Source organism: Poecilia reticulata, linkage group LG9, assembly GCF_000633615.1.
Source record: "Poecilia reticulata strain Guanapo linkage group LG9, Guppy_female_1.0+MT, whole genome shotgun sequence".
NCBI lineage: Eukaryota > Metazoa > Chordata > Actinopteri > Cyprinodontiformes > Poeciliidae > Poecilia > Poecilia reticulata.
In genome coordinates, this window is record NC_024339.1 from 19,412,624 (window position 1) to 19,438,205 (window position 25,582).

The 25,582-nt window shown below is 38.2% G+C and overlaps 1 protein-coding gene across 1 annotated transcript in view; it reads right to left on the reverse strand.

Annotated features, from left to right (window-relative positions):
- Positions 1–24,132, reverse strand: part of grid2 (glutamate receptor, ionotropic, delta 2) — a 448,080-nt gene extending 423,948 nt beyond the window's left edge. Inside the window, exon 1 of the mRNA XM_008418414.2 lies at positions 23,075–24,132. Within this exon, the coding sequence (XP_008416636.1) occupies positions 23,075–23,162 (88 nt within the window). The 5' untranslated portion in view covers positions 23,163–24,132. The remainder of the gene's footprint in view (positions 1–23,074) is intronic.
- Between the last annotated feature and the right edge of the window lie 1,450 nt (positions 24,133–25,582).

The window sequence follows — 25,582 nt, forward strand, 5'->3', positions numbered from 1 at the left end:
ATATATATATATATATACATATGGTGCCCCACCCATTCTGTACTTCTTGCCACTTCCATGTAGTGTCAATTAAACAGTCTGGTTTTACTAATGTATCTGCACACTTAAAGGCCTAATTTAATGCTAATGTGAATGTGTTTGAACAGGTGTATTACCCCAAAGAAAGGACAAAAGGGCACCTTAGAGTGTCTCTAAAGTACCCTTGATTAAGAAAATTGCCACTTATGAGTGAATAACCAAGAACACTTGGCATTTGTTGGCTATTAATCTCTCTCAAAGAGACATTTTTACACAAGATGTATTGTTAATTTGTACTGTTAATTTTAAGAATTTAGTGTTTACGCACATGCAGAAAAATGTTCACCACAATTTTGTGTGAAACAGTGAAATTTACTGGATATACACCTGACAGAAAACCTCCTAAAATCAGTTTAAAAAAAGGTGCATTATTTGACAAAGTCTAAAAGGTGTATATAAATCAAACAATAGCCACCCTTATTTATCCTATAATTCCAACAAATTGACTATTTTATTTTTTTAGAAAATCTCCTGACAGTTTACTAGATAAGATCTTAATTGGGAAGAAAATTAGATTTGTGCAGTTATGGACAATTTAATTAAAACACATCAAGTCTGAAAATACGAAAGAAATTCTTGCACCCTCAAGTAAGTATCCAACTAGTTCCACAGTCTTGTGAGTTTGTTTGATCAGTGTCTCATTAAAATGAAATGATGCAAACCCTTAAAGAAAAAAATCATACAGCATAGGAGGAGGTTCAACCCTACAGAGAAAACTGGAAGCTGCCAATGCATCCAAGACCATAATGCAGCAGGTGTTTTGTTGTCAGTCAATCGGTTGCCATGACTACTGCCGTGCGTGCAGAGTAGATCTGATGGAGAGAGTGTAAACACAAATATGAGTGGTTCTGAGTTGTTCATCTTTTTGCTCTCATATAGTAACTTTAGTAACTTTTCCTCTAACAAACCTGTTGCTTTGTGTTTCCCATCTAGTGGAAATATTGTTGTTGAATCTTTCTTTAAAATAAATTTTTTTACTGTGCATAATGAGAAACCAACATGCACAATGGATATTGAAATAAAATCCTGATCAACATCCGGTATGAGATGACACTTCTGCAACCAGTTGAAAAGAAAATTATTCCAACCTCAGAAGAAGATGTGCGTTCATATGGGCGATTCCAGAGAGAAGCCAACAGGGGCAGGTGACCCTGTACAACTGGTCCCGACCCCTGATGGCCTCTGTACTGGAGAGATAATACTACATCAATTTCGTAACAATAACTAATAATAAACAATGAAATATTGCCCAGTTATTTTTGTTCTGGGACCCCATAAAAAAAAAAACACCTGCTGCTGCTTTAGTCTTTCAACCAGCTCCTAGTGCCCTGACTATGAGAAACTAGCTACCTGCTCCTGCTAACTAACTCCCTCTCCCAGGTAGGAAATGCACTGGGGTTTTCCTTAACTTTAAAACTTCCACAGTGTGTGCTTGCATATAAAATATGTCGGTTTCAATCATAATTTTCACGTCTTTGTATCATTTGGTAGATCGCAACAAAAACTAGAACTTAGTTCCAAAGAGCAGCTCTCGGGCATTACTGATCTAAATCAACCTAGATTGTGTGTTATCTACAAAAAAGAAAAGAAAAAAATGTTTACTTAGTGCCAGGGCAAGAACTCAACAAATTATTTTTAAGGTTCAAAACAGTTTTAAACATAAATACAAAAGGGTGTCAAGATTAAAACACTAGCATTCATGAACACTATAGTTCATGATGATAGCTCACATTCACTTCCCCAGCTGAAGTCAGCAGACTCTTCCTGAGACTCTCTTTGCTCTTTCTGCATTTTAATATGATCCCAAAGAGCCACAGCAGGTTTTTCATGTTAAGAAATTAACTCATTTAAGCATTTTAGGGTAAGTTCTCTGCATGTTTGCCTTCTCTGATGAAAACTTGCTCTGCTTTAAACTTCGCTTTGGTGTGGCCAAGTATTCACGTATGGAGGCCTGCAGAGAGTGGAGGCTTGTTTGTGTTTGCAGATTGTTTATAGCAAATCAATCATGCACTGTTTGCACCATTTATCTGCATTTATCAGCAACAGTCAAGTAGGAGAGTCTGACTTGCTCCTCTCATGGATTTTGTTCTATGCAAGAGAGAAGATCCAGAAGCACCTGGAGTGTGTATTGGCAGAACAGGTCAGTGACGGCACCCTGCTGTTCAGACTGACAAAGGAGTGTGATTTAATTTATGTCACTAGCAAAGCTTTACCATCACTGGTATAATGTCCCAGCTTTCAGAGTGAGTTTGAAAGAGTTTCCACAGTGATGAATCAAAGTCAATGACAGCTTATTTAGGAATAAAGCCGGTCTGAAAGCCGAATAGAGCCAGTCAACATTTTTCCATAGCAACAATATCATTATTTTTCTATTGGCATGAAATTCACACAAAATCCTGCAAGAATTGTCCAAGTTTTGTTTGTTGATGGAGAACATGTCTTTGTAAAAGGGATTTAAATAAACCATCATCTATACCTGCTGTGCACTACAGATAAGACAGGAACTCTCCAAACAACCCAAATAGACAGAAGTACCTGGTTGTTTTCCCCTCCATCAATCTGGGTTTTGGAAGGCATGTTTTGCGTTACATACATTAAAATGTACACTCTTCCGTCCTAACTTCTATTAGCTAAAATCTAAAATTTCTGGTTTGGTGTCAATTGATACGAGGTCTGATTTCAATAAATTACATAACAGTAAAAAGCTGAGATTTTCACATTTAAAAGTGAAATTATCCACGAATACTTCTTACTGTTGGATAAATTCACTTGACTTTCTCTGCACCAACCTCCAACCCACCAGATATTCGTGGGTAGAATCCAGATCTCTCTGAAAATAACACATTTCGAAAAGCTTCTCTTCTCAAAGTTGAATTATAAATGTCTTATTGAGCAAGTTAATGAATACTTTCTGGCAAAGCGCTGTTCTTCCAGTGCCCAAGCTTGTTGAACAAATTGTGAATTGAGAATGAACTACATCTTAGTCGAATGATTTCCTATTCTCCAGAGTTTCTCAAATCTGTTCTCATGCTCATACATCAACATTTTTGCAAATCCAATAAACATTGTGTAAGTTTGTGAATTTTAAGCAAAACTGGAGTCACGACAAGAGTGGCAAGATACTTTGGATGAATATTTTTTAAACTTTTGGCTATTTTCAAAACCTCTACTGGAATTGTAATTTCAAATTCAATTTTGGTATTCAGGAATTTTCAAAGCTGAAGAGTTTCTATGCTGAGGAAATTTTATCCCAAGACAGCAAAAACCTTTTCTTGCAAAAAGTATTCCCTTCTACGGCACAGCATGAACCTCCATCTAAACCAGAAACATAAAAAATGGAAGAATGTCTTAGAGCTACAGGCTAAACATGCTGCTTAAAATAAACATGTTATTTTTATTCATTGTAAAGAATGACATTGTGTTCTCCTAATGACTATTGGAATTGACGCAATCTGCTGCTTTATAATGGCAGCTGCCATCAACATTTTCTTTTATCAATACTCTGCTGTACTCTCTTCACAAAAACAGATGAATACATAAGAACTTAAATCAAAGTTACTAACTTCTACAAAAAAAGTGAAGTAACAAAAAAAATCTAGATGAACAAAATACAAATATATTTAAAGAAGGAGCTATTTAGGTAAAATAAACCACTAGGTTCACTATGAAAACACTGTGCTCATAAGTCACCACAGCTAATCCTGCCAGATGTCAGGATTAGCTGACTTCTAGCAGGAAGTCGGGGATTAGCTGACTTCCTGCTAGAAGACAGCTAGCTGAACTTCCTATCAGTCCTGCTAGACTTGCTGGGAAAGCTGATGGCAGACTGACATCAGTCTGATGTCCGATTATGTCACTGATGACGTCAGTAGTTACACTTTGTCTTAATTATTAATTTGCGAGACCTAACATGGCAAAACCTTTGATGTGATTGCTATATGCAAATGCATGAGAAAATGTGTTACATAACCATTTACAAAATGTAGCACCGAGACTGAAAGGATTGCTGTAAAATAAGAACATTTGTTTAATCTATAAATGTGCTTCATCTCTGTCTAAAATCAGAGATCAATCAGGTTCATCAGTCTGAAAACTGTTCACAGTTCTGTTCTGAAGTGTTTGATTTTTTTCTATATTGCTTGAAGAAAAAAATAATCAAACTGCTGCATCAACACCTGCTAATAGGTTAATAAGATGCCAACAAGAAGAAATCGCATTCCTCTTGCAGAACGTGCAGAAGTCTAAGTCATTATTTTTAATGAACAGTCTACATAATTATAGGACACTTCGTAAACTTCTCGTTAGAATTTGTAATCTATCCTCACTTTTCACATGTTGAGTAACCCCTTGCTGCCTCCGTTTTTCCGTAGTAAGGCAACAGTTCAGATGCACTTTAATTTTTCCCCTAAGGAATGTAAGGCCAATTACACATCAGTTTTCTCCCTGCATGCTGCATAAATTTAGAGACCTTAGCTTCATGAAAGCACACACACACACACACACACATCAGGGCTTACCAAAGTGCTTTAACTCCATATTCACTGCATGTTGCACACACAAGATCACGCATGCGGGCATATTGTACATAGCCTTACATTCCGGTGACCCCTCACAGCAGCCACACATGCAGTAGGAGAGCGTACACACAAGCCCTGATTTGGTTTGACTGCACAGTAATGTGCTGGGTTTAGATGGCTGTCCAGAGTGCATAACCCTCGGCAACTACATGAGGATAGAAAAATAAGACTGTCTGTTCTCATATTCTGCTGAACTGCACAGCCAGACAGGACAGCCCTATGATAGTGTCTGTGTTCATGTACATGTGCAATAGCAGCTGACTGCCTGTGTCTACAACTTGAGCAAAGAATACGTGAATTAACTGATACATTAGGAATTTACAGATGAAGACAATATTTGTGTACTGCAATAACATTCATGAAAAAATTCTATTAACCATGAATCTTAAGAATTAGACTTTGCACACAAACAAGCAGTTCGACTTTGGTTTCAAGCACTCACAGTATACAAATAAACTTTAGAGGTCATCTAATAGAGGATATTCTCAGATTATAATTGGAGAATCACATGTTATTCTAAAGCACCATACAATACAACTTATTTACTTGTAGAGTAAATGATCAAAAATGCAAAAATACACCTCCCACTTTCTGAAAAATGCTTTGAAACACAATGATATTCCAATGACAAGTTTATAAAATGCAAAGAACAAAAATTCACACAGCATCTTGTTACATTTTGGTTAAAGGAATGGAGAAACAAAGAGGAAATCCGAGGACTAAAATAAAACTTAAGAATCTTTTGAGCAAGTTTTCTTTGCACTTCTCTGTTTTGCCGTCAAAAGTTTACTTGACTTTCACCTTGCATTAAGACTTTGAGACCCTTGTGGCTCGATCGTTTGGAGGCAAACTAATCCTCTTTTGCTCTCCCTCTCTATGCTAAACCTTTCCTGAATTATTGTACTATCCTATTGTGCACGCCCTGTTTTAAGCTCAGTTAACTCTCTTAAATGTAACTGTGTGAGAGTTTTACAAATACTGTCTTTTTTGTTCCCCAGATGGCGACTGATGATGTGGCAACACTAATTAGAGTCTTGTTTATTTCCAGCCACACACCAAAAATATCAATAAAAAATAGTTTCAACAGAAAATCAGAGAAATTAATAATACTGAAAACAACAATATCCTGACGATTAGAGCTAGGAGCTTCAGACTAAAGAGGATTTTCAGCTTAACTTTTTAAGATTTAGCTACAAGACTTATGCTCTGGACAATACTGTAATTGAATAAGACATTTGCATAGGGATTACCAGATGTCCAGTTCTAATTCTTTTTATTTAATACCGGTTATTTTTATTCAAGTGCATAGTGGTTGTAAAGAACAAACCTTAAGCTTGCACAATGTCACTCTCACAGCGATGTGCAGTGAATGGTCAAATGAGTAAGCAAATAAAGAGATTCAAACTCCCCCTCTCCAAACAGTGCCTCATGACTAACATTTTAGTGGCCTAAATGCATCTTTGTAAGTGGTGATTTTACTTGAAGCGTAGATGTTCTGCTTGAAGCACACAGCTTTCCCTGAAGCTATAAATACATAGAGAAAGTTAGTACTTCACACAGCATCTTGTTACGTTTTGGTTAAAGGAAGGGAGAAACACAGAGGAAATCCGAGGACTAAAATAAAATATCTCAAGTCAAATCAGCGGAATATTGAATAATGCTTGTATTCAAGAATACAAGCATTCTTGAATGCAAGAATGCTTGTATTCAAGAATACTTGTATTCAGTATTCAAGAATGCTGAATACATTTATTCAGCATTCTTGAGGAACAAATACAACCGTTCAAAAAGAACATTTAGATATCAACCTCCATTCAGTGATAATGAAGGAGCTGTGTGTTTTGAGACTCCCTCCCATCTGCATCTGGAGGTCACATTAAAATGTAAATGCGAGTCAAGTTATATTTTAGTACCACCGAAATGAAAATAAAATGACTAATGGCAAAAATAAATTCATGTAAATGCTAGCTCCTATGTTACAAGACATCTACTGATAGTACATTTATGCAGCATTAGAATGGCTGCTGTGAACGTAAAAGAAACTAAAAACTAGCTTGTGATTGGGAATAGCAGCACTGTCAAGTTAAAGTTAATTTTTCCAACTGATGCGTTTTTTTAATCCAAATCAGTCCTTAAAATGGGGTCATAATGAAGAAATAGAATATTGTCTGTTTATATCCCACTAATATTCCAGTATGCAAATTCAAATCTGCATCTTCATATGAAAGTCATGGAAACTAATGTTCCATGCCATCACAGAAGATGAAATTGCTGCTTTGTATTGTATCACACAAGCTTTCCAATTTTGTTCTCACTTTTGACTAAAAAAACATTGAGAAAGGCTTACATTGTCTGAGACAGAAAATTTAAGAATTTATATTTTGACTTTATTTAGTGGTAAGAAATTGTCTCTGATCCATTTATGAATATTACTGAGTAAAGGAGTGCATAAGATTTCAGGGGGGAAAAGAAATAGGCTGTGAAATATTTTTCTAATCACATTATACATACATGGTGCACAATAGGCCCAAATATGACATACAAGTTGAGGCATGTAAAGGTTGAACGGTATTGTATTATAGTAGTATAAAAGTAATTACCTCAGGATACTCCACAGGTTAAACTTGCTTTGTTAGAATTGAAATTATGAGAACACCAAGATTTCTGAAATATGTTCTGAGACAATTAGGAACCGACCCGAATAAACCCTTAGCTCTCCACGAATAGTACAGTCCACCGTGCTAAAGACGGGACGCCAAGCACAGACAGAAACACAAACACAATATCATTAATCTAGTTGTAAACAGGTTTTTGAGGTGTTTTATAAAGAAATGTAAAATTTGATATCAGCTTGTAAGGAGTAATAACAATTGAGAAAAAGATTGAGTTTGTCTAAAAGTATTTGCAGCAGGAATTAATTTCTTTTTTAGGTGCTAAAATGTTAAAAACATTCAACACAACCAAGCACGGCTCAAACTAGGGCAGTAAGTGGATCATCTAACCTGCCTGGCCATTTTTGCCAACTGGTTTTGGTTCAGTGGCTTAATCCAAGGTATTCCTCACACAGTTTTATTAAATATATAAATATAAATTCATATTTGTATGTAATTATTCACATACAAAAATATCTTACCCTACTTGGAGTACACACTTCATACAATTTTTGCCAAAATGAGATCATAAAATGTTCCATCTTAGAGATCCCATTACAGACCGTCTACAATTCTTATAACGCAAAAAAAAAAAAAATCTGATACTCAGTGATTACAAGAAAAAAAATGTGCTCCAACAAGAATACCAGCTTGATGAAAAGAAAAACATGGGTGTTTCTTTGATTAAAAGGTCAGCAGAAAAGTGCCTGAAGTGAGAAAAGTGTGTGTAGGCAGGAGACAAAGAAGACAGGAGACAAAAAAAGAGGAAGAAAAGTGGGAACAAGTAAAATGTAAAAGGGCTGGATGAACGACAGCAAACCCAGAGGGATGTCCACAGCCAGACAGGATCTAATGATGCTGTCTCAATAAAAGAATCCACAGTGCACTAAGTGCTGGTTGTGATTGAATTTAAGCTTGCGAGTCCATGATTTGGTTTCCCACGAGCTTCTCTTTGAATAATACATGAAAACCAATATCATATAAAAAAACCTAACATGTGAAACATGCATATATTTGTAATTTTACATAAATATTAATCTCTTATTATTCTGTTAAATTTTTCCATTGCAAATCCTAACATCTTTGAAGCAGGCTGCATTACACATTGAGCTGTGTCTTTAAATGAAAGTACTATCCTTGACGAAGAGGGTAAAAATAAACAATAAAAAAATCAGTTTGAGAAATATCTGTGACCAAAATAATGTTTTATGAGGAGGACATTCAAATACAGAAAAAAACCCTTCCCAGAAAGACAAACCTCCTGTAATTTAACCTCAAGAATATGTTTATTGTTACGGTGTATTCTACTTTAAATATTGCACTCATAATCAATATGCAGTTTAACGAGGATTACCATAAAAGCATATAAAGTCTCTACAACTGGGACCTGCAGTATCAACTGTGAGCACTGCAGCTTTCTGAAAGGTCACAACAAGTTACTGTAACATCTTTTCCTTTCTGTCCAACGCAACGTCTTGCGTGCATCACAGACAGAAATCACTTCACAGATGCGGTTTGTAGCCTTAGGATCTTCATTAATGCAAAATGCTATGTCTGAATGAATACTGTTAAAAATAAGCAGAACAACAATGGTAAGTGACACTTAAGAATTAATCCAATTAAAACTACGTATGAGGGACGGAACTAAATAAAACTGCAGGGACAGTTGAGTTTATGATTAACATTAATTTATTTATTGAAGCTGTAATACCTGACGTCAGGAGCATTTTAAGTTATTAGCTTAAATTAAATGCTGTATCTGACCATCTACTCTATACAGTCAAAGAATTTCATTTATTTTGACAACTCAACTCACAAAGTCAAGCATATTAGATTATTACACAATGATGTCTTCAAGCCTTAAATTTCATTTATTTATACTCAAATGTGAGCTTAATGAACAGAATGTCCAGTACAAGTACATTTTAACAAGGACTTTAAGTACCATTACATCCCCACAGCATTTGGATCTACAGGTTATCACTTGGTCACTGTTACCTTCCCATTTAGCATCCATAAATAATCACATATCAAGAATGAGAGGAGCTGCGCCTTTTGCCAGTTGCAACAGTAATTTAGGCCAACTTTTATGATAACACAAATGTTTCAATTGTTTTACTTTAATCAGTCTTTTAAAACTTTAAACCACATAAAAGAAAAAAAAAAAAACGTGACCCTTTCAAGCAACAACCTAGAGTTGCATTATCTTTGTCTTGATATAATTAATCTGTTAATCATGTTCATATATTAACCTTAAAGATACATGTTTATATGTGTTAATTTAATGTTTCAACAATTTCAAAATTTACACTTACTAGAGGTTTTAGTTAAATTGCAGCCATTTAAAGAAAGCTCCAAATGAGGCTTTAAAATGTTTATATAATCATTATTTAGTATTTATTTCTGTCACAGAAAAAAAAAAAAAAACTAAACAGGTCTGCAGTAAGCAACAGGTGTGTTATGTTTAGGTATCTACATTTTGTGAGGAATTTGAGGGCATCTTGCTTGCATTGCAAGATGCATGCGTGATGCAGTTGCTGCAGAATAGCAGTGTGCATTTTATCATATGCACACAACTTTCAAAATGCAAAACACGTTTTCACATTTGCTTCCCGATTTCTCCAATTTGTTTTATTTTTTTTCCAGACTCTAAATGAGCCCAAGACTGAAATCTGCAAACCAGATGGGCACATGTAGGCAGCTTTATGACATGTTGCCAACTGTGTCAAGCAAAACAAATAGCACATTACAATTCCATGAAAGCAATTAGCAAAGTGTTTAACACCTCCTAATGTCTGTTTCTATAATCACTGGCAGCATGATAGACACTGGATTGAAGAGTTGGAGTTAGAAGAGATCCACAAGAAGTACGGCCAAAGGGCAGGTCAGAACTCACAGCTTAGAAGAGAGATTAAAAGATAACGGTACTGGAATCTTATTTCCAAGCTCTCATCCTCACACATCCTCTAATTTACTGCAGTACAAGAGATGCAAACAACACAAATTAAAACATCTTTTCAGGTGAAGCTTAAAGGAACCCTGAAAAACAGGGTTCCTTAAAACAGGGTTTTAAGGAACCCTGTTTTTCATAAGCCCAGAATTTTACAGATTCAAGGTCAGTGCCAACAAAGTGGAAATGTATTTGTAGAGAATTATGATATTCAACAAGCGACAGAACACAAGAACAAAGCAGCAGATGTAAAACATCAACTCATTTGAACCTGCAGTATTAGAAACAGGCTGTGCCTTTAAGTCTGCAGTCTGCAGTAGCTCAGCTGGCAATACCAGTGGCAAGTGTGTTTGAAACTAGTCTGGGTGTACTTAGGGTGAGAGAGGGAGAATAAGTCAAAAATGAATATGTTGTATTTTCTTTAATCCGGATGACTGGGGTAGATGGGATCATAGCTGGTCATTTCCCCCCTTTGTCATTTCAAACTTTTGTAGTTTTGGTCCTTTGAGACCCAACTTTCCGAGCTGAGGTTCAAGATCAAACTTTAGGGTGGGCACAAGAAGCTGACTCAAGTGACTTCAGCATGATTATTAGCTGAATGTTTCAAAACCTGTTGAGGCACTAAGATTTCCATGCAACATCTTTTCAGATTATAGAAAAAGAAAGATTATCCAATGAACTGTGAAAAAAGTGAGTGCCAATTGTTTACTGACCTCTGGCATCAGCAGGCTGCTTTGCGATGGCAGAAAGCCAACAGTGACTCAAACATCCTCCTCCCCCAAACAACCAAGGAGTACAAAATACCATCTTTAACCACATAGTGTCAAACCTTGAAGCAGATGGACTACAGCAGCAAAGATCAAGCTAGGTGTCACTCCTATCAGCTAAGAACAGAAAACAGACTAACAGAAAGGTTTAGCGAAACTGGACAGTAACAGATTATAGAAATGTTGCTAGGTCTGATGAGTGTCTATACAGCTGTGACACCAGATTGTAGGGTCACAACTTAGCATAAGCAACACATCAATCCATGGGAATGGGATATCTATATGATGAATATGCAGCTGACAAATTTTCAACAACCGTGTGATACTATTATGCCATTATCTATCACATTCTTGAGGAATGTTTCAGACACTTTGCAAAATCCATGACACATATATTTGCATCCATCTGAAGGCTAAAAGGAGTCAAACCTGAACCTAGAACACCTAATAAAGTGGCTGGTAAGGGTAAATGTGTCAGTTCAGCTCTGTGACTGCCTTTGTTGCTGCTTTGGCGTATCAGAGACAGATTAACTTCAAGCCCCTAGTCCTCATCCGTGCTTTCACATATGACCTTGATGCATGATAAAGGTGCATGAAATTATGCTTGGTTTGAAGCTAAATATATATGTTTATACATTACAAAATGCATGGATTTCCATTGGAAGGGGCTTCGTAACAAATGTCATGGCAAAATACAGAAATAAAATTAAAGCTAAAAATATATATATATATATTTGGTCTGTAAATGTTGACTGCAGTTTTTATATGTGAAGACGTTTCTTGTGTTTTTCTTTGTAGCACACATACACAGTCTGAGTGTGTGGGTGTATCTTTTGTGTGCACATTGTTGAACACACTTGCCTTCGTCATGCACTCCTTGTTTTATTGTGCAATGAAAAGTCATCTGAACATTATTTGGTGTAGAGGAAATAATTAATTGGAGTGATGGACATTGCCTGTAACTGTAGTTGACAGTCACACGCATAAATACACACACGCACACACACGCAGCCATGTGCCTACATTCACGGAGAATGGTGAGGAGGTGTGCTAACAAATACGCTCTTTGAGATGCCACTTCATAAAATATCCACACTGCTTCATCCACCACTTGCTCACACACATCTGTGCATGAGAAACTGAGACACAGTAACTATACTGCACACAAGGAAATGCATTATATGCACATTTAGGGCACCTCCTGCCCCAATGAGACAAAGTACAGATTGCTGGAGGACAAAGAAAGCATTTCTCTTGTCAGGAAAAACAGTAGGCATAGTCTGAAAACATGAAAGACACAGAAGAAAAAGCTGTCCTACTGAAAGGACATCTGATATGTTCACTGCTGTTGTACATGTATATACTGTGCATGCAATTAAAGTACACTTGTACACAATTTAGATTTGTGGCAATATCGATGTTTGTGCTTAGTTTATGAGGAGAGGATTTCTTAGAAGACTTTCCCACATTGCTACAACGTTCACATTGTCTGAAACTGTACTGCACACTATGCATTTTTTCAATAGATGACTGGGGGCATACAAATTGGTCTGTTGGTCAAGGATCAATGTATGAAACATCTATTTAAATAATAAATAAAATGCATTACAATGCATACACCATGTATTTCTTAAAAATGTAATCTCACTAACAAACTATATGACAATCTGCCCCAATGCTGTGTTAAGTGCAAAACACTCATACATAGATCATGACAGATATTTAGGCAAGTTATGATGACGCTATGGCGGAAAAAGTAAAGCCGTATAGTTAGATTGATCATTTTTCACAGTTTTACCATATTGTCTCTCATTGTGGATATAATTCAATCTTTGCCCTTTCTGATCTCTGAGTTAGCAGCCACCCTAAGCCCCCATACCAACTTAACCTCTCCTCCCCATCCAAGTGAAAAAGGTGAGCCACATTTTGTTCATTAACATGCTACTTGGCACCAATTCATGACGTTTTTATGAGGATTCCTGTCTCTCTTTTGCTATCTTTACAATTACACAAGAAAGCTGAAATATAATTTCAGAAATTAAAACAATCATAAGATAATAACCATTATAATAATATTAATACCCCTATTTGGACTGGAGGCTGGATGGTGGAAAACAATTACCCTGCTATCCTACTTTAACTTGCATGCAAGTTATACTTTCACTCATAATTTTTCTTTTGAGGTCCACTACATCTCAAGACAGGTTTTGCACTCTTGCCATGTTGTCTATTGAAAGTCAATTGGCTAGAAATATAGAATGTGATGAGCTGATTAATCACTAGGCTAGCAAAAAGGCAGGACAAGGGCCATATAGTTATCATATTTGAGGGAAAATTTTGACTTTCCAGCCATTATTTCTTCTCATGTTGTTCAAAAACCTGCTATATTTACTACTTTGAGATGACGATGTAAATATATTTTAATTTAATTATAAAATTATACACAGTAGAAGTTATTTTATAAATGTGATTTATTTATTTTTTCTAAGAATTTAATGGTAAACTGACAAGAAGGAGCAGAGATAAGAGGGGAACAAACATGAAGCAAAGGAACCGAGAACGGGGAGTCAAACTCGAATGGCTGCATTAAGATCTGTGGCCTCTCTAACCACTCTTATATCAATGTGACCTCTCTATCACATTGGTATAAGCATATCAATGTGATATGCTTATAAATGTATATGCAATTGTCTTATCTTTCAAAGCATTTACCATTTAATTTTTGTAATTAAAATATAGACTAAGATTTGGTCTCAAGAACATTTTTTTTACATTTGCTTTTAAACTTACTTCAAAAAGGTGATTTACATAATGTATGGAGACTTCTGTTTGTAGAATTCCCTAGCGGTAAATATTGTGCTAGTACGAAGGAAAGACAGACAGTTGCAAGCCTTTAAAATTAGTTTTGTAAAGCTTTTGATGGGTCAGTGAGAGTATAGAGGTCTGGTGACAGCAGCTGCACATGGGGAATCTAATTACATTTTTTGTTTTAGGACCCAAAATTCCTGATGGCACCCCTGATCCCTGATCCAACACACCTGACTCAAATAGTTGAATTATCTCGTCAGTATTCAGTCAAGTTCTGCAGAGACCTGGCAATGACCTCATTATTTAATGTAGATGTGCTGAAGCAGAGACGTATCTAAAAGTTGCAGGACAATGGCCCTCGGGGCCTAGATTTGATTTCCCCTTATCTAGGCTATGTCTCATTTCTTGGCCCGTTAGTTCATGTAATGACCATGTTTTTTAAAGTGAAGACACACACTATGTACTGCACTCCATGTAAGGTTCAAAGATGGAAATACTGTTTTGTAATCTCACCCCTCACATGCAATACACTGAAGACTGTGGGTTTTAGTCAAACAGGGCCTTCCAGGACCATCAGGTTTGCTCCAACTGCATCAGTGAGTGATGCGGTGAGATGAAGCACCTTGGGCTGGCCTGGGATGTCTCTTGTTGCCTGCTCTGCACTCAACCCCTGACAAGCAACAAAACTTCTCTTCACAGCTACTTGTCAGTCCATCTTAACCTCAAAACACAAGCGTATTCCCTTCCTCTGCCCGTCTCCACGACCTGGTAGAAAGTTCTGCCTCAGTACCCTAGCACAAATGTCAATGTCACCGTCTTCACAAGAGGATACGTAGTCTCAAATACTTCTAAAATGCAAAGAAATATGATACAGTTTACGGCTTGGAATTGCTCATCCACATAAACCCATAGTGTTTAAGCACAACAGAGTGTGAGGTGCTGAATCTTTCACATCACAGACAGCTTGGACAAGCATCTCTCTCTGCACTGGGACACACAACTCAAAACATATGAAGCATTTAATGCACACTGCAAGCATCCTCACCCCCCATCCGCCTTTCTAACATGATGCATATCTGCAGATCAAACACACACACGCACACACACACACACACAATTGAGGTATGCATGTAAACAAATAGAATTTGAGCGTGAAAGTTCTACTGACAGCTGCCAAGATATAGACATACATAAAACCAAGTGGGGACCCCTATTCTCACTTTCACAGACAGTCAAACACACGAACTGTTAGAATTCTTTCTCCAAAGAAAAGACTACTGTGACACTTAAGTAAAAAAACACACGCACACACCGGCTACTCTCAACTTACAGCTACAGTGTTTCAGTACATCACATTTGAATAATACAAATTTACAAATAAATGTCACATACCCATTGAGCAACAAATCTTTCATGACAGTTAAAGATGTAATTAATGAAAATAATTGGATCTTAGCTCATGACACCCGCAGGTCAGATCTTAGGACAACATGTGAATGTCAGACACTTAGGAGGTTTAAAAAATCATCCATGAACAAATCAAAAATGTGTCCTACAGCAAGGAATGAACTCAAAACAAAGAGCCACTGTAGTGAAGAACTATCTTAAGTGACATGAAGAATGTGAGGCCTGGATCTACATGTAGCTGAATCGGCCTAGATTTACAAAAGTTATTCTGAGGTCCTGAAACATCTAACATATATGTTAGATGTTTCAGGACCTCAGAATAGTTTTGGAAACTTGATTTAAATCAAGTTTCCAAAACTTTGTACAAACTTTTTACTCAGACATCCATGGATAGAATTCAGTACACCCTTCAGTCTTCAGAAGGCAACTACTTAGTAAATAGTAGATCTTTGAAGGAACCCTGTTTTTCAGTTTACCGTCAGTACAAATACAGTTGTTCTCGGAAGGTCTCAAAAGGTTTTTCAAAGAACATTAGTAAACAGCAGCACCATGAAGACCAGGGATGACATCAGACAAATCATGAATAAGACGTTTACAGCATAATTTGGTTATAAAACAATAGACAGAACTTTGAACATCTCTTGGAGCACTGTTCACACCATCATTCAAATATTCAAGGAATATGCAGAGGTTTGCAGCTCTGGGAAAGTATGTTGACAAAGACAGAAGTAGTTCACTTTACAAATTTAACTTGGCAATAAAAAGTCACTTTTGAAAGAAACAATCAAACTTAAGTCCTGTTTGAAGTGTACAAACTATGTAGGGGCCACGGAAAACATGTAGAAGAAGGCTCTCCAAACTGTCTAAATACACCATTCTCAGAGTGAAACATGGCAACAATATAGGCTACTGTAAGGATTGTTTTCTTCTGGAGGGATAGGTAAGTAACCAGTTAGAGGCTGCAAAAGGACTTGAAAATGGAGCAGTGGGGTTCACCTTCTATCCCTATGCACACAGCCAATGCCACAGTGAAATGGTTTACCAAAGCAGCTTTGTGTATTAGTCAGATCCCAGACCTTCAGAAAATCCAATTGACAATCTGCTGCAAAATTTGAAAATTGATATTCACAGACACTTTCCATCCCCTCTGAGCTTGTGTTATATTGCAAAAAGAATCAAGTCAAATTGTCTGCCTCTGTGTGAAGCTAGTTGAGAGATACCCAAAAATAATTTTTGGGTATCTGAAATTGCAGCAAAAGGTGGCTCTACAAAGTATCAAATGCTGTTAAATGCTTTGTATACAGGCAGACCGTGCAAAAAATTAAAACAATTAAATATTTTCCCCAATACTTCACTTTAAAATGTTACTGTGTGTCAAACAATATCAGTTGTGTTGGGTGCTTTCACTTGTATTTAACTTTTCACTTTACTTTTAAATTTTAAAACATTTTCAAAGACTTTTGAGAAATTTGACAACCTTTATGCTTTAGTTTAATTGCATTGATCCATTCAATCTAAAATGATTTAAAATGCACATTTTAAACAGCGTTGCTTTATAGCAGCCACACTGCATTACAGTACCTAATATCCAAATGGCATGTCCCTAATGAAGAGCAATGAGTAAGCAAATAAACAAATCATGACTTTAAGCAGGATGAGCCAGGCACAGTGTCAAAGCAAAGCATCCAACTCTCATCTGGAATGCTCGACGAGCCAGTGGATGAATTGCTAATAACCAGCGAGACTTCACACTGAGAACCCAGTTGGGCTGCCCAAATCCCCGAACACATAACCGCCCTTCCTGTCTGTATATCTCTAAAACACACAAAATAAAATCCATAAGAACTGGCCTTGTAAAGCAAAGAGCCATTGGCATGCCGCACACGGCACTGTGAGAGCCAAGCGGATCCCCCCCTTCCCCTTGCATGCTGATCATTAGAGAGACAAAGTGGGAAGAGCGACAGAGGATGAGGCGAAGAGGAAGGGAGACGGGCGAGGCAGTAGTGCCATCTCCCCAGCGGCTCAATCACATTTAATGCCTGGACAGAGCAAGATGAAACTATCTGCTGGTCACTGCTGTTAATATCACCAAAATAATGAAAAGTCTCCTACAGATTGACAGCTTTGACGTTTTACAGAGCTAAAAATGGAATGATGGCACATAGTCGGCATTTGTCAAAGTGTATTACTTTCCGTCATCCATCTTTTCTCTTTTTGATATATACCTCCATTTGACTCTCTTTCCATCTCTTACCCTCATTCCATCTTTAACAGCAACAAAGGGATTAAAAAAGGATTACTTCTGACCCGTCAATGTGACGTGCATGCAGAGTATAGTGGGGTTTTTCTTTTCTCACGCACTCCTAAGTCAATATGATAAACATACAAAGAGAGAAAGAGGTTAGCCTTGTATGTGTATAGAGAAGATCGAGTGTAAGATAGAAGAAACTTCATGTATGGAAATGATATATCCACCAGAACAAAATGCTGCCTTTTACGTCTTGAAAACAAGAACATACAATTTTGTGTAACAAATGGCTATAGTTCCCACTTCAGTGCGTTTACGCCCTGCGCACTCAGTGTGGTTTATCTGCCATTTTCAAGCTCTCTTGTGGAAGTATGGATAAACAGGGACACTACAGGGAAGTGTGCGTGAGTGGGGGTGGGGAAGACAAGTATTGTTTTGGGAGTGATAACATTTTCTTGTGATTCAAAGTACTTGTGGCTAGCTCGGAAATGAAGTATTGATTTGAAATAAGGTGGAGGGGAGAGAACGAGGGTTAAAAAGAAAAAAAGTCACTGTGGATGGAAATCTCAGCAGCTAGCCAAACACCCACATCTGTCCTTTGCTCTTGAACACAAAGAAAACCCAAAAATACAACCAGTGTTCGTTTATGAGAGTGGAAACAGCCTAATATCTCAGTCAATTGTACCGTTGTCATTTCAATTTTGTTTTACTTGGCAATCTGAATAGTTTTGCACCACCAGTTTAGAACATGGAGATGAAAAATATGGGTCTCAAATTAATCGCTTCTACAAAGTGATTAATGTCAAGGAGTGTTGAAGGAGCACATAAAAGTGTGCTCCTTCAACTTGAACATTGTCTGGATTTTATTGCAAATAGAAATATGTGCTTCTGCTTGTGCAAACCTGTCTGCAGAGGATATATATGTACCCAGTTTTGTTTGACAAGCAGCACCACGATAGCTTTGCTAAAGTGAGCCCCTTGTAAATGCCACAGCTATGCATCTTTTTTTACTAATCAAACCAATTATGAGGGATCTCCATCACCTGAAATTTCTCCAAAATTCAGCCACTCTCGTTTTTTGACAGCTAAAATAATCATATTAGCCTCATTTTAACTTTTTTTTTTTGCCTATTTTACAATTAATTGGAGATTTTGCCATTTATTTCAATGGTGAGATGAGACCAACATCACCCGCAATTCACTATCCTCACTATGAAATGTTATGTTGAATAAATCACATTCTGGGAACGGGTTTCTTCAGAAAGGAGAGGAAAGCTGGACAGAGTTGATGGAAGATAAATGAAGCTAAACACAGTAATCCCAGAAGAGGACCTGTTACAGGCTGCAACACACTTTACAAACTGACACCACATCTTTGTTAGACCCTCACATGCCACTAAGCTTTGACATCATCAAATCAGCTATATTCAGAGATTACAAGGTCAAGGCTGGCCTGGCCATTGCCTTCCTGTGCAATTCCCCTCAAAAAAAGTTCTCCGAGTCTGGGTTTTCTCCCATTGACTCAGATTCTCCCCAGTCGATTTTCAACCAAGCCAAACAGCGAAGAGAAGAAGTTGTGAACAATGATGTTGAATTTCTGCGCTGCTTTAGAATTGTAGTCTGTCTGTAGTTTTAGCAATGGCAGCGGAGGAAGTGAAGGAAGCCGTTCAGTTCGTGTTGGCCACGCTTGCAAATATTGAACTAACATTAGCAGCCACCTCACTCAGATAGGTTCTTAGCAGCGGAGAATGGCTATTAACACTGCAGGCAATTTTATTGTGTCAGACTGGTGGATTACATACTTCATAGGCAAACTTTTGCGGTTGGGTAAAATTTAACACCAACACAGTCCACAAGGAGCTGATTTTTACCAGACTAGCTCAAGGTTAATGGTGGAAATGGATGAGATCTGATCAGAACGAAGAATAAATTATGAAAAACCTCTCAGTATAGTTCTTAATTTGTGTGCCATCGAGACTTTTCTGCTGTCAAGTTTTTATTTTCTTTAAAGTCTGACCTTTTGATTTTCATTTGAAGAATTACTTTCCCCCCCTAAAGACTATAACATAAGAACATATACTGGTACTTTGATAAAAGTAGTACTTTGTTAGGGATCTTTATCTTTAGTTTTTCAGACTTAAAACATCGACTTCCAGAGAACCTCAACACACTGAGATGGCAAATTACTGTTCATGTTTGTTTTCATAATTTTTTTCATCCTTTTATTTTAGGGTTGTGTTTATATCACCTTTATTGCTGTTTAAATTTTGGTTCTATGTCCTTTTAATATTGTGCATGATTTTGGTTCAACTTATCTTTTACTTGGGGATGAAAAACAGAAAATAAGGAGCTTATGAAATTATTCTTATATGTGCATCAAAGAAGATATCACTAATCTTTTGTCTGTTTTTTTGAAAATATAAAATGGTTCATAAGAGGGCATTTGTTTCCTGTAGTTTTTACATACTGAAGGTAGTGAGATCCCATAGTCTTCATAAATTAAAGGAGAAGGAAAATCATTTGAGTGTTTGAGCTGCTGATCACTGATCATATAATCAAGGGACCAGAGACTGATTACAATCTCTGGATGATTTATTGGTGCATCTCTACTTGAAAACGAGTTTCTTGCTTTGGCTGAGTATGTTGTGGTTCTTTTAATCACCTTCATGACTTGCAAACTAATTTTAGCTGTTAATTGGTTTTGCAAACTGTTTTATGACCTTATCTTTAGTTGTTAATGGGTTATTCTCTTTTTAGTTATAATGCGAGTTTTTTTTTTAAACTTACCTATACCAGATCCTGGTGCAACAAAGGTTGGTTTTAAATACCATATTTTCTGGACCATAAGTCACCCCATAGTATAGGTTGATTCAGTCAAAAAAATGCCCCATGAAGAGGAAAACCCACATAAAAGTCACACCAGAGTAAGCTGCATTTTATTTGGAAATTGTCAAATGTGAGGAGGATCTTGTTCATGTTAATGATATAATCCAGTGACACATTGTGTTCAGTTGGTTTTCAACAAACTCTCAAACGGTTGATTTTGGCCTGGAAGTTTGTTGGCAGTTTGATGCACCAATGTCCGTTCACTAATTTATGGTGATCAGGAATGACTCTGCTCCGCTGGTAAAGTGCGTAAGAGTGGAGATGCATGTAGGGTAAATCCAGGCTGATAGAGAGGTGGTTGCATTGGAGCAGCAACACCAAGACGGTCCGCCTGCAAAGTTATTTATATGCATTGCCTTGGCAGCTACCAGGGTGTGGAGACATGATTATTCACAGTCCTCAACAGGTGTTCTTGCAGTTTCAGAAGTTGGCACTGTCAGATAGACATAACCATCTAGACAAGGTAATTGTCAGAAAACCATCAGGACGCTCTATGTACCCGACTGTGGACTTGTTCCTCCAGTTCTGCCCATTTTCCTTTCAGTCCATTATTAGCTTTCTTCACGGCTGCAGACAGCAATGTTTAACCCTTGGTTCATGTCCATCAGTATAATTTTTTTAATGCACCAGACATATGCGTCACAAAGGCGGGGGGACATATAAAAGTCGCACCAGACTTAGTCACAGGACCAGACAAACTACAAAAAAATTAAAACAGCTAAAATCATGAGACTGGAAAATACAATAATACAATCTATGTTCACATTCTTTGATTAAAGGAGTCAAATGGCAACAGAAATGTTGCTATAAAAATGTAGAGACTAATCTGTTATTTTTAGAGTTTATTGAACTACTGCAAGATGATTAGATGAATATGCTATAAAAATGCAATCAATTTTTTTTCAAAAGGTTGAGAGGTTAATTGCAGAAGTGATGATTTAGCATGTAACAAATACCATGAGATTTCATGTTAATTTTTTTTTTTATTATGCAGCGATGTGATATGTTAAAGAAATAAGCATCAGTGAATATATGTGGAGGGAGTGCATATCAGGAGTATCTAGTTATTGCCGGTTGTCTGCACAGATCGTTTTAGTCCTGGTACGCCTCCAAATGTCTCATAAGACATTCTGCTCACACTGTGAAAAGTCTTATCTGAGGAAACTTACAGTATGTGAGGAGATAAAGTTTCAGAGGCTCACTGTGAGACACTTGCCCAACACGAGGCTTGCTGCTGTGATCAAACCATTCAGTCGCAGGGTGATCTGCCTAACCGGTGGATTACACCGGCACCCCCAAAGGATGAGAACCGCAGTTTTTAAAGTGGAATCCTGTATGCAAAATGAAGCCTCTGTGACTTTTTGTTCCAGCAGAGGTGCAAATGTGGCCATGTCAAAATACCGCTAATCGAAAGTTCAAGAGAAGACAGAGAATGAGGGGGAAATCACATTTTTGATGCGTTATCGCAACCTCTTTGTTTGACCAGATTTCATTCAATTGCAGTTGTTGGTTTAATTGGAAGCATCCGTTTGGACTGCAGCCCAGACTTCGACCTGATCCAGCTGTTGGCAGGCTGCGTTCAGGTAGCCTCTAAATGGGCTTATCTATTCTGACCCCGGCCAGCTGATTAACAAACAGTGCTGTACGGCAGCACAAAGCACAGGATTAGTGAGGCGGTTTATATGTGTTTGAAAGTATGAATGTTAAGACCTGGATAGGATCGTAACCGTGGCACCACCAAAAGAAAAAAAAAAAAAAACAATTCATCACGGACAGGTGCTTATCTCATTCCACTGGTGTATACGTTTGCGCGTGCACATGAGTGCTCGTGACTCCGACACTCACGCGCCTATAACACTCTGCTCCAGGTCTCTTCCTCTCTCTCTCTCTCTCTCTCTCTCTCTCCATTTCTTGTATATTGCTTGTTCGAAGCCACCCAGTTGTGCGGCGGCTACGCGTTCCCAGCATCAGCGCCTCTCGTCCGGTATACGGCACGCTCCTCGCTCTCTTTCCGTCTCTCCCCCTCCATTCTGCAGCCGCTAACAGACCCTCCTGTATAACGCTTCCTGATGTCGGAAACACGCTCAATATAACAGTGACACTATGCAGGCGGTGGTGAAAGACAGAAAAGACGTCAAGACACCCCCACCACCACCGACAACACCACCACCTTCTGGCACTGCAGTATCTAACAGAGGATGATATTGGCGGTAATGCCATTGTGCACAAGGATAATCTATAAGTATGAAATGTGTTGCTTTTCAGGATAATCCAGGGGAGCAAGCATCACACAATCCGAAACCACCTGTTTTGTGCTCAGACAGCCAGGAAACACGCTACACCCTCTAAAATGACTCTTCTTACTTAAATTACAGGAGGCATTAGTGATAATCGTGAAAATTGAAGCCGCGAGCAATTATCTGACTATACAGCAAACTTTACTCTTCGCTATAAGGCACAATTTTGCATTTCTGAGCACATTTGCCGCTCGAACCGGAGTGAAATGGTGGATGCAACAGAAATAAGTCCAACTCAGAGCTACATCAGTACGTCAGGGAAGCCGTGATGTGATTTAAGCAGGGAGCGCTTTTATCAGTGCTGAATCCCCCCGTCTGTTTCCTGACAGACGCACACAGAGATCTGCTGTGATTCTGGGGAGCAARAAAAAAAAAAAAAAAAAAAAAAAAAGCRMAGTAWCTTACCGATATGGATGATTGAATCCGAYAGCGCAGACTTCCACTSWWGKMTYYARRARACKGCAACAAGCAACACAGCCAAGAGAACTTTCATTATGTCCAGAGATCAGAAAAAGAAAGACAGGAAAAACTACAGCTGTGATCAGAGTTAAAATCCCGTGAAACGAGGCTCCTCTTTCAGTCCATCAATCTCTGTCTCGGTTTGCTCTTTTTTTGCGTTCGAGGGGATGGAGGTTAAATTAAAATTAAAAATTAAAAATCGAGGAGCAGATTTCCAGGGTGTAGTTAGAGACTTGTACCCTTGTTGAAATTCCTCCGAACATTAAATCAGATTCTGGGTGAGTAGAGAGGCGCCGAGCTGCAGTGAAGGAAAAAAAAAGAGAGAGAGAGAGAAAACACGCCGCATCCAAAACGCCGACGCGTTAAGTCGAAGCTGAGGGGCCGGATGATGTGACCGATCGTTGAAAAAATAAATAAACCTGTGACGACTCGACAGCGAGAGAGACCGTTTGGGGGAAACCTTGTTGTCTTGAATTGCAGGTCCTGTGCTGGCTAATGACCCGAGATCCCCCCTGCCTTTTTAGACCTGGCGACGCAGTTTCCCCTCCTGCACCAATCGCCACCAGCAGCGGCAGCAGCCTCTCAGAGGACCAAGCCAACGACCAAAACTTCCATTCCTGCTGGGGTTCCTTTCAGGTTTCCCTTCACTGAGCTACTCTTTGAATATAACCAAAAGTCAGAGCCAGCAGTCACTTTTCTTGAGGAGGATGGGAACGTCAAATCTGAAAAAGCCTTGTCACATGGTAATAACCACGTAGAGGAGTATATTCCACAATTGTCTGTAGAATTCCTGTAGGAATGGGGATGGAGGCTAGACCTTACAACACGAGAGCTCCAAATGCTCCTCAGCACACTGGAAGGGAAAATGTAGGAAATTTCAAGGGAGAAAAGATATACATAACACAGGATGCGATGCGCACAACGACACTCCGTGGACCGCACTCCGTATACTGGTACTCGCCTCAGCCCCAGCTCGAGCGGTGGCTGGTGAAGAGGAGGTATGCTGCGTCCGTGTGGGAGAGAGAGGAGGAGGAGGGGGAGAGGGCCTGGGTGGAAGGGGGGAGGGAGGAGACCCGAGAGAGAGAGAGAGAGAGAGAGAGAGAGAGACAGAGAGAGAGAGAGAGAGAGAGAGGTTGCAAACGAGGGCGGGCATCTACAGTCTGAAATTACCTTGGAAAATCTAGATGAAATGGGAATATCTAGAAGTTGTAAGAGTGAATCTAACAGAAAGGTAGGTAAAGAAAGATAATACAGGTGCATCACAAAACACTATTAAGAAATTAATTCATAAAAAAAATGAAATTCACATTCATTCCACACAGAGTGATTTACTTCAAGCGGTGATAATATTAATCATTATTTTAGTCGACAAATCATAACTAGCCAAGATTTAGCTTTTTGGAAATGATACACAAGACCCACAGAAGAATATTTTCTACTAACCCTCAAAAGTCAACCAATCTCACAGTGAATCTTGCTGCATATGATTGGATTATTGGACAGTTGAGTTGAAGGAAAAGGTGTTGAACAAGGCGCACAAGTAAAAGGGAGCCAGAGACCAGAACGTCACAAGAATCTTTGGAAAGAAGCCCAAACTTCTGTGCAATGACTCAAGCGTCTCTTTTCACATGAAATTACATTTAGCATTTAATTTGGAAATCAAGGCCGCAGTGTCTGGAGGAAGTGTTGAGGAACAAAATCCAAATTGTTTGAGGTCCGTTGTGTCGTTTGCGGAGTCAGTGAGGAATCCACGGTTTTCTCACGTTCAGAGTGAACAAAGTCATCTAAGAACATTTTTAACACCCCACGCTTCCCTCTAATTACGAACTATGTGGAGATTTCATTTCGTAGCAACACTTGCAACCTGCTCACACCCCCATGAATACAAATACCTGCTTTAATGGGAATATCCATGAGCTTGATTGGGTTTTAGAAGAATTTGCTGGCCAAAGAGAAAACTTTGGAGTGCTGTCAAGACAAAGATGAGACATCAGAGTCACTATTGAAGATGAATTAGATGGCACTACTTAAGCAACCTGAGCTCAATACCTCAAAGTCAGACTGATCACCTCCATGCCACGCTGCATTAATGCAGTAATTTACACAAAAGGAACCCCAACCCACATTTGGAACAGTACATGTTTCTCATTAGGCTGGTATTTCTGCATAAAATCATTTACTTATTTGATTTTCCAATTTCAAAACAAATGAGTTGCACCTTTTTAATCCAACTACAGAGGTGACAAAACTTTTAAATGATATTCTAATTAACTGAGATTTAGATGAATGCAGGGCAGAATCAGCAGGGCCTCCTAGAGAAAGGTTTTTCTATGCGGTGACACAGATGCTCATGGAACATCACTGATAAAACATCATTGATAAAAACATCAGGGATTTTATAACACTTTGGTTTATAATATGTAAAGAAAGGTGGGGGAAATAGGCACTATGACA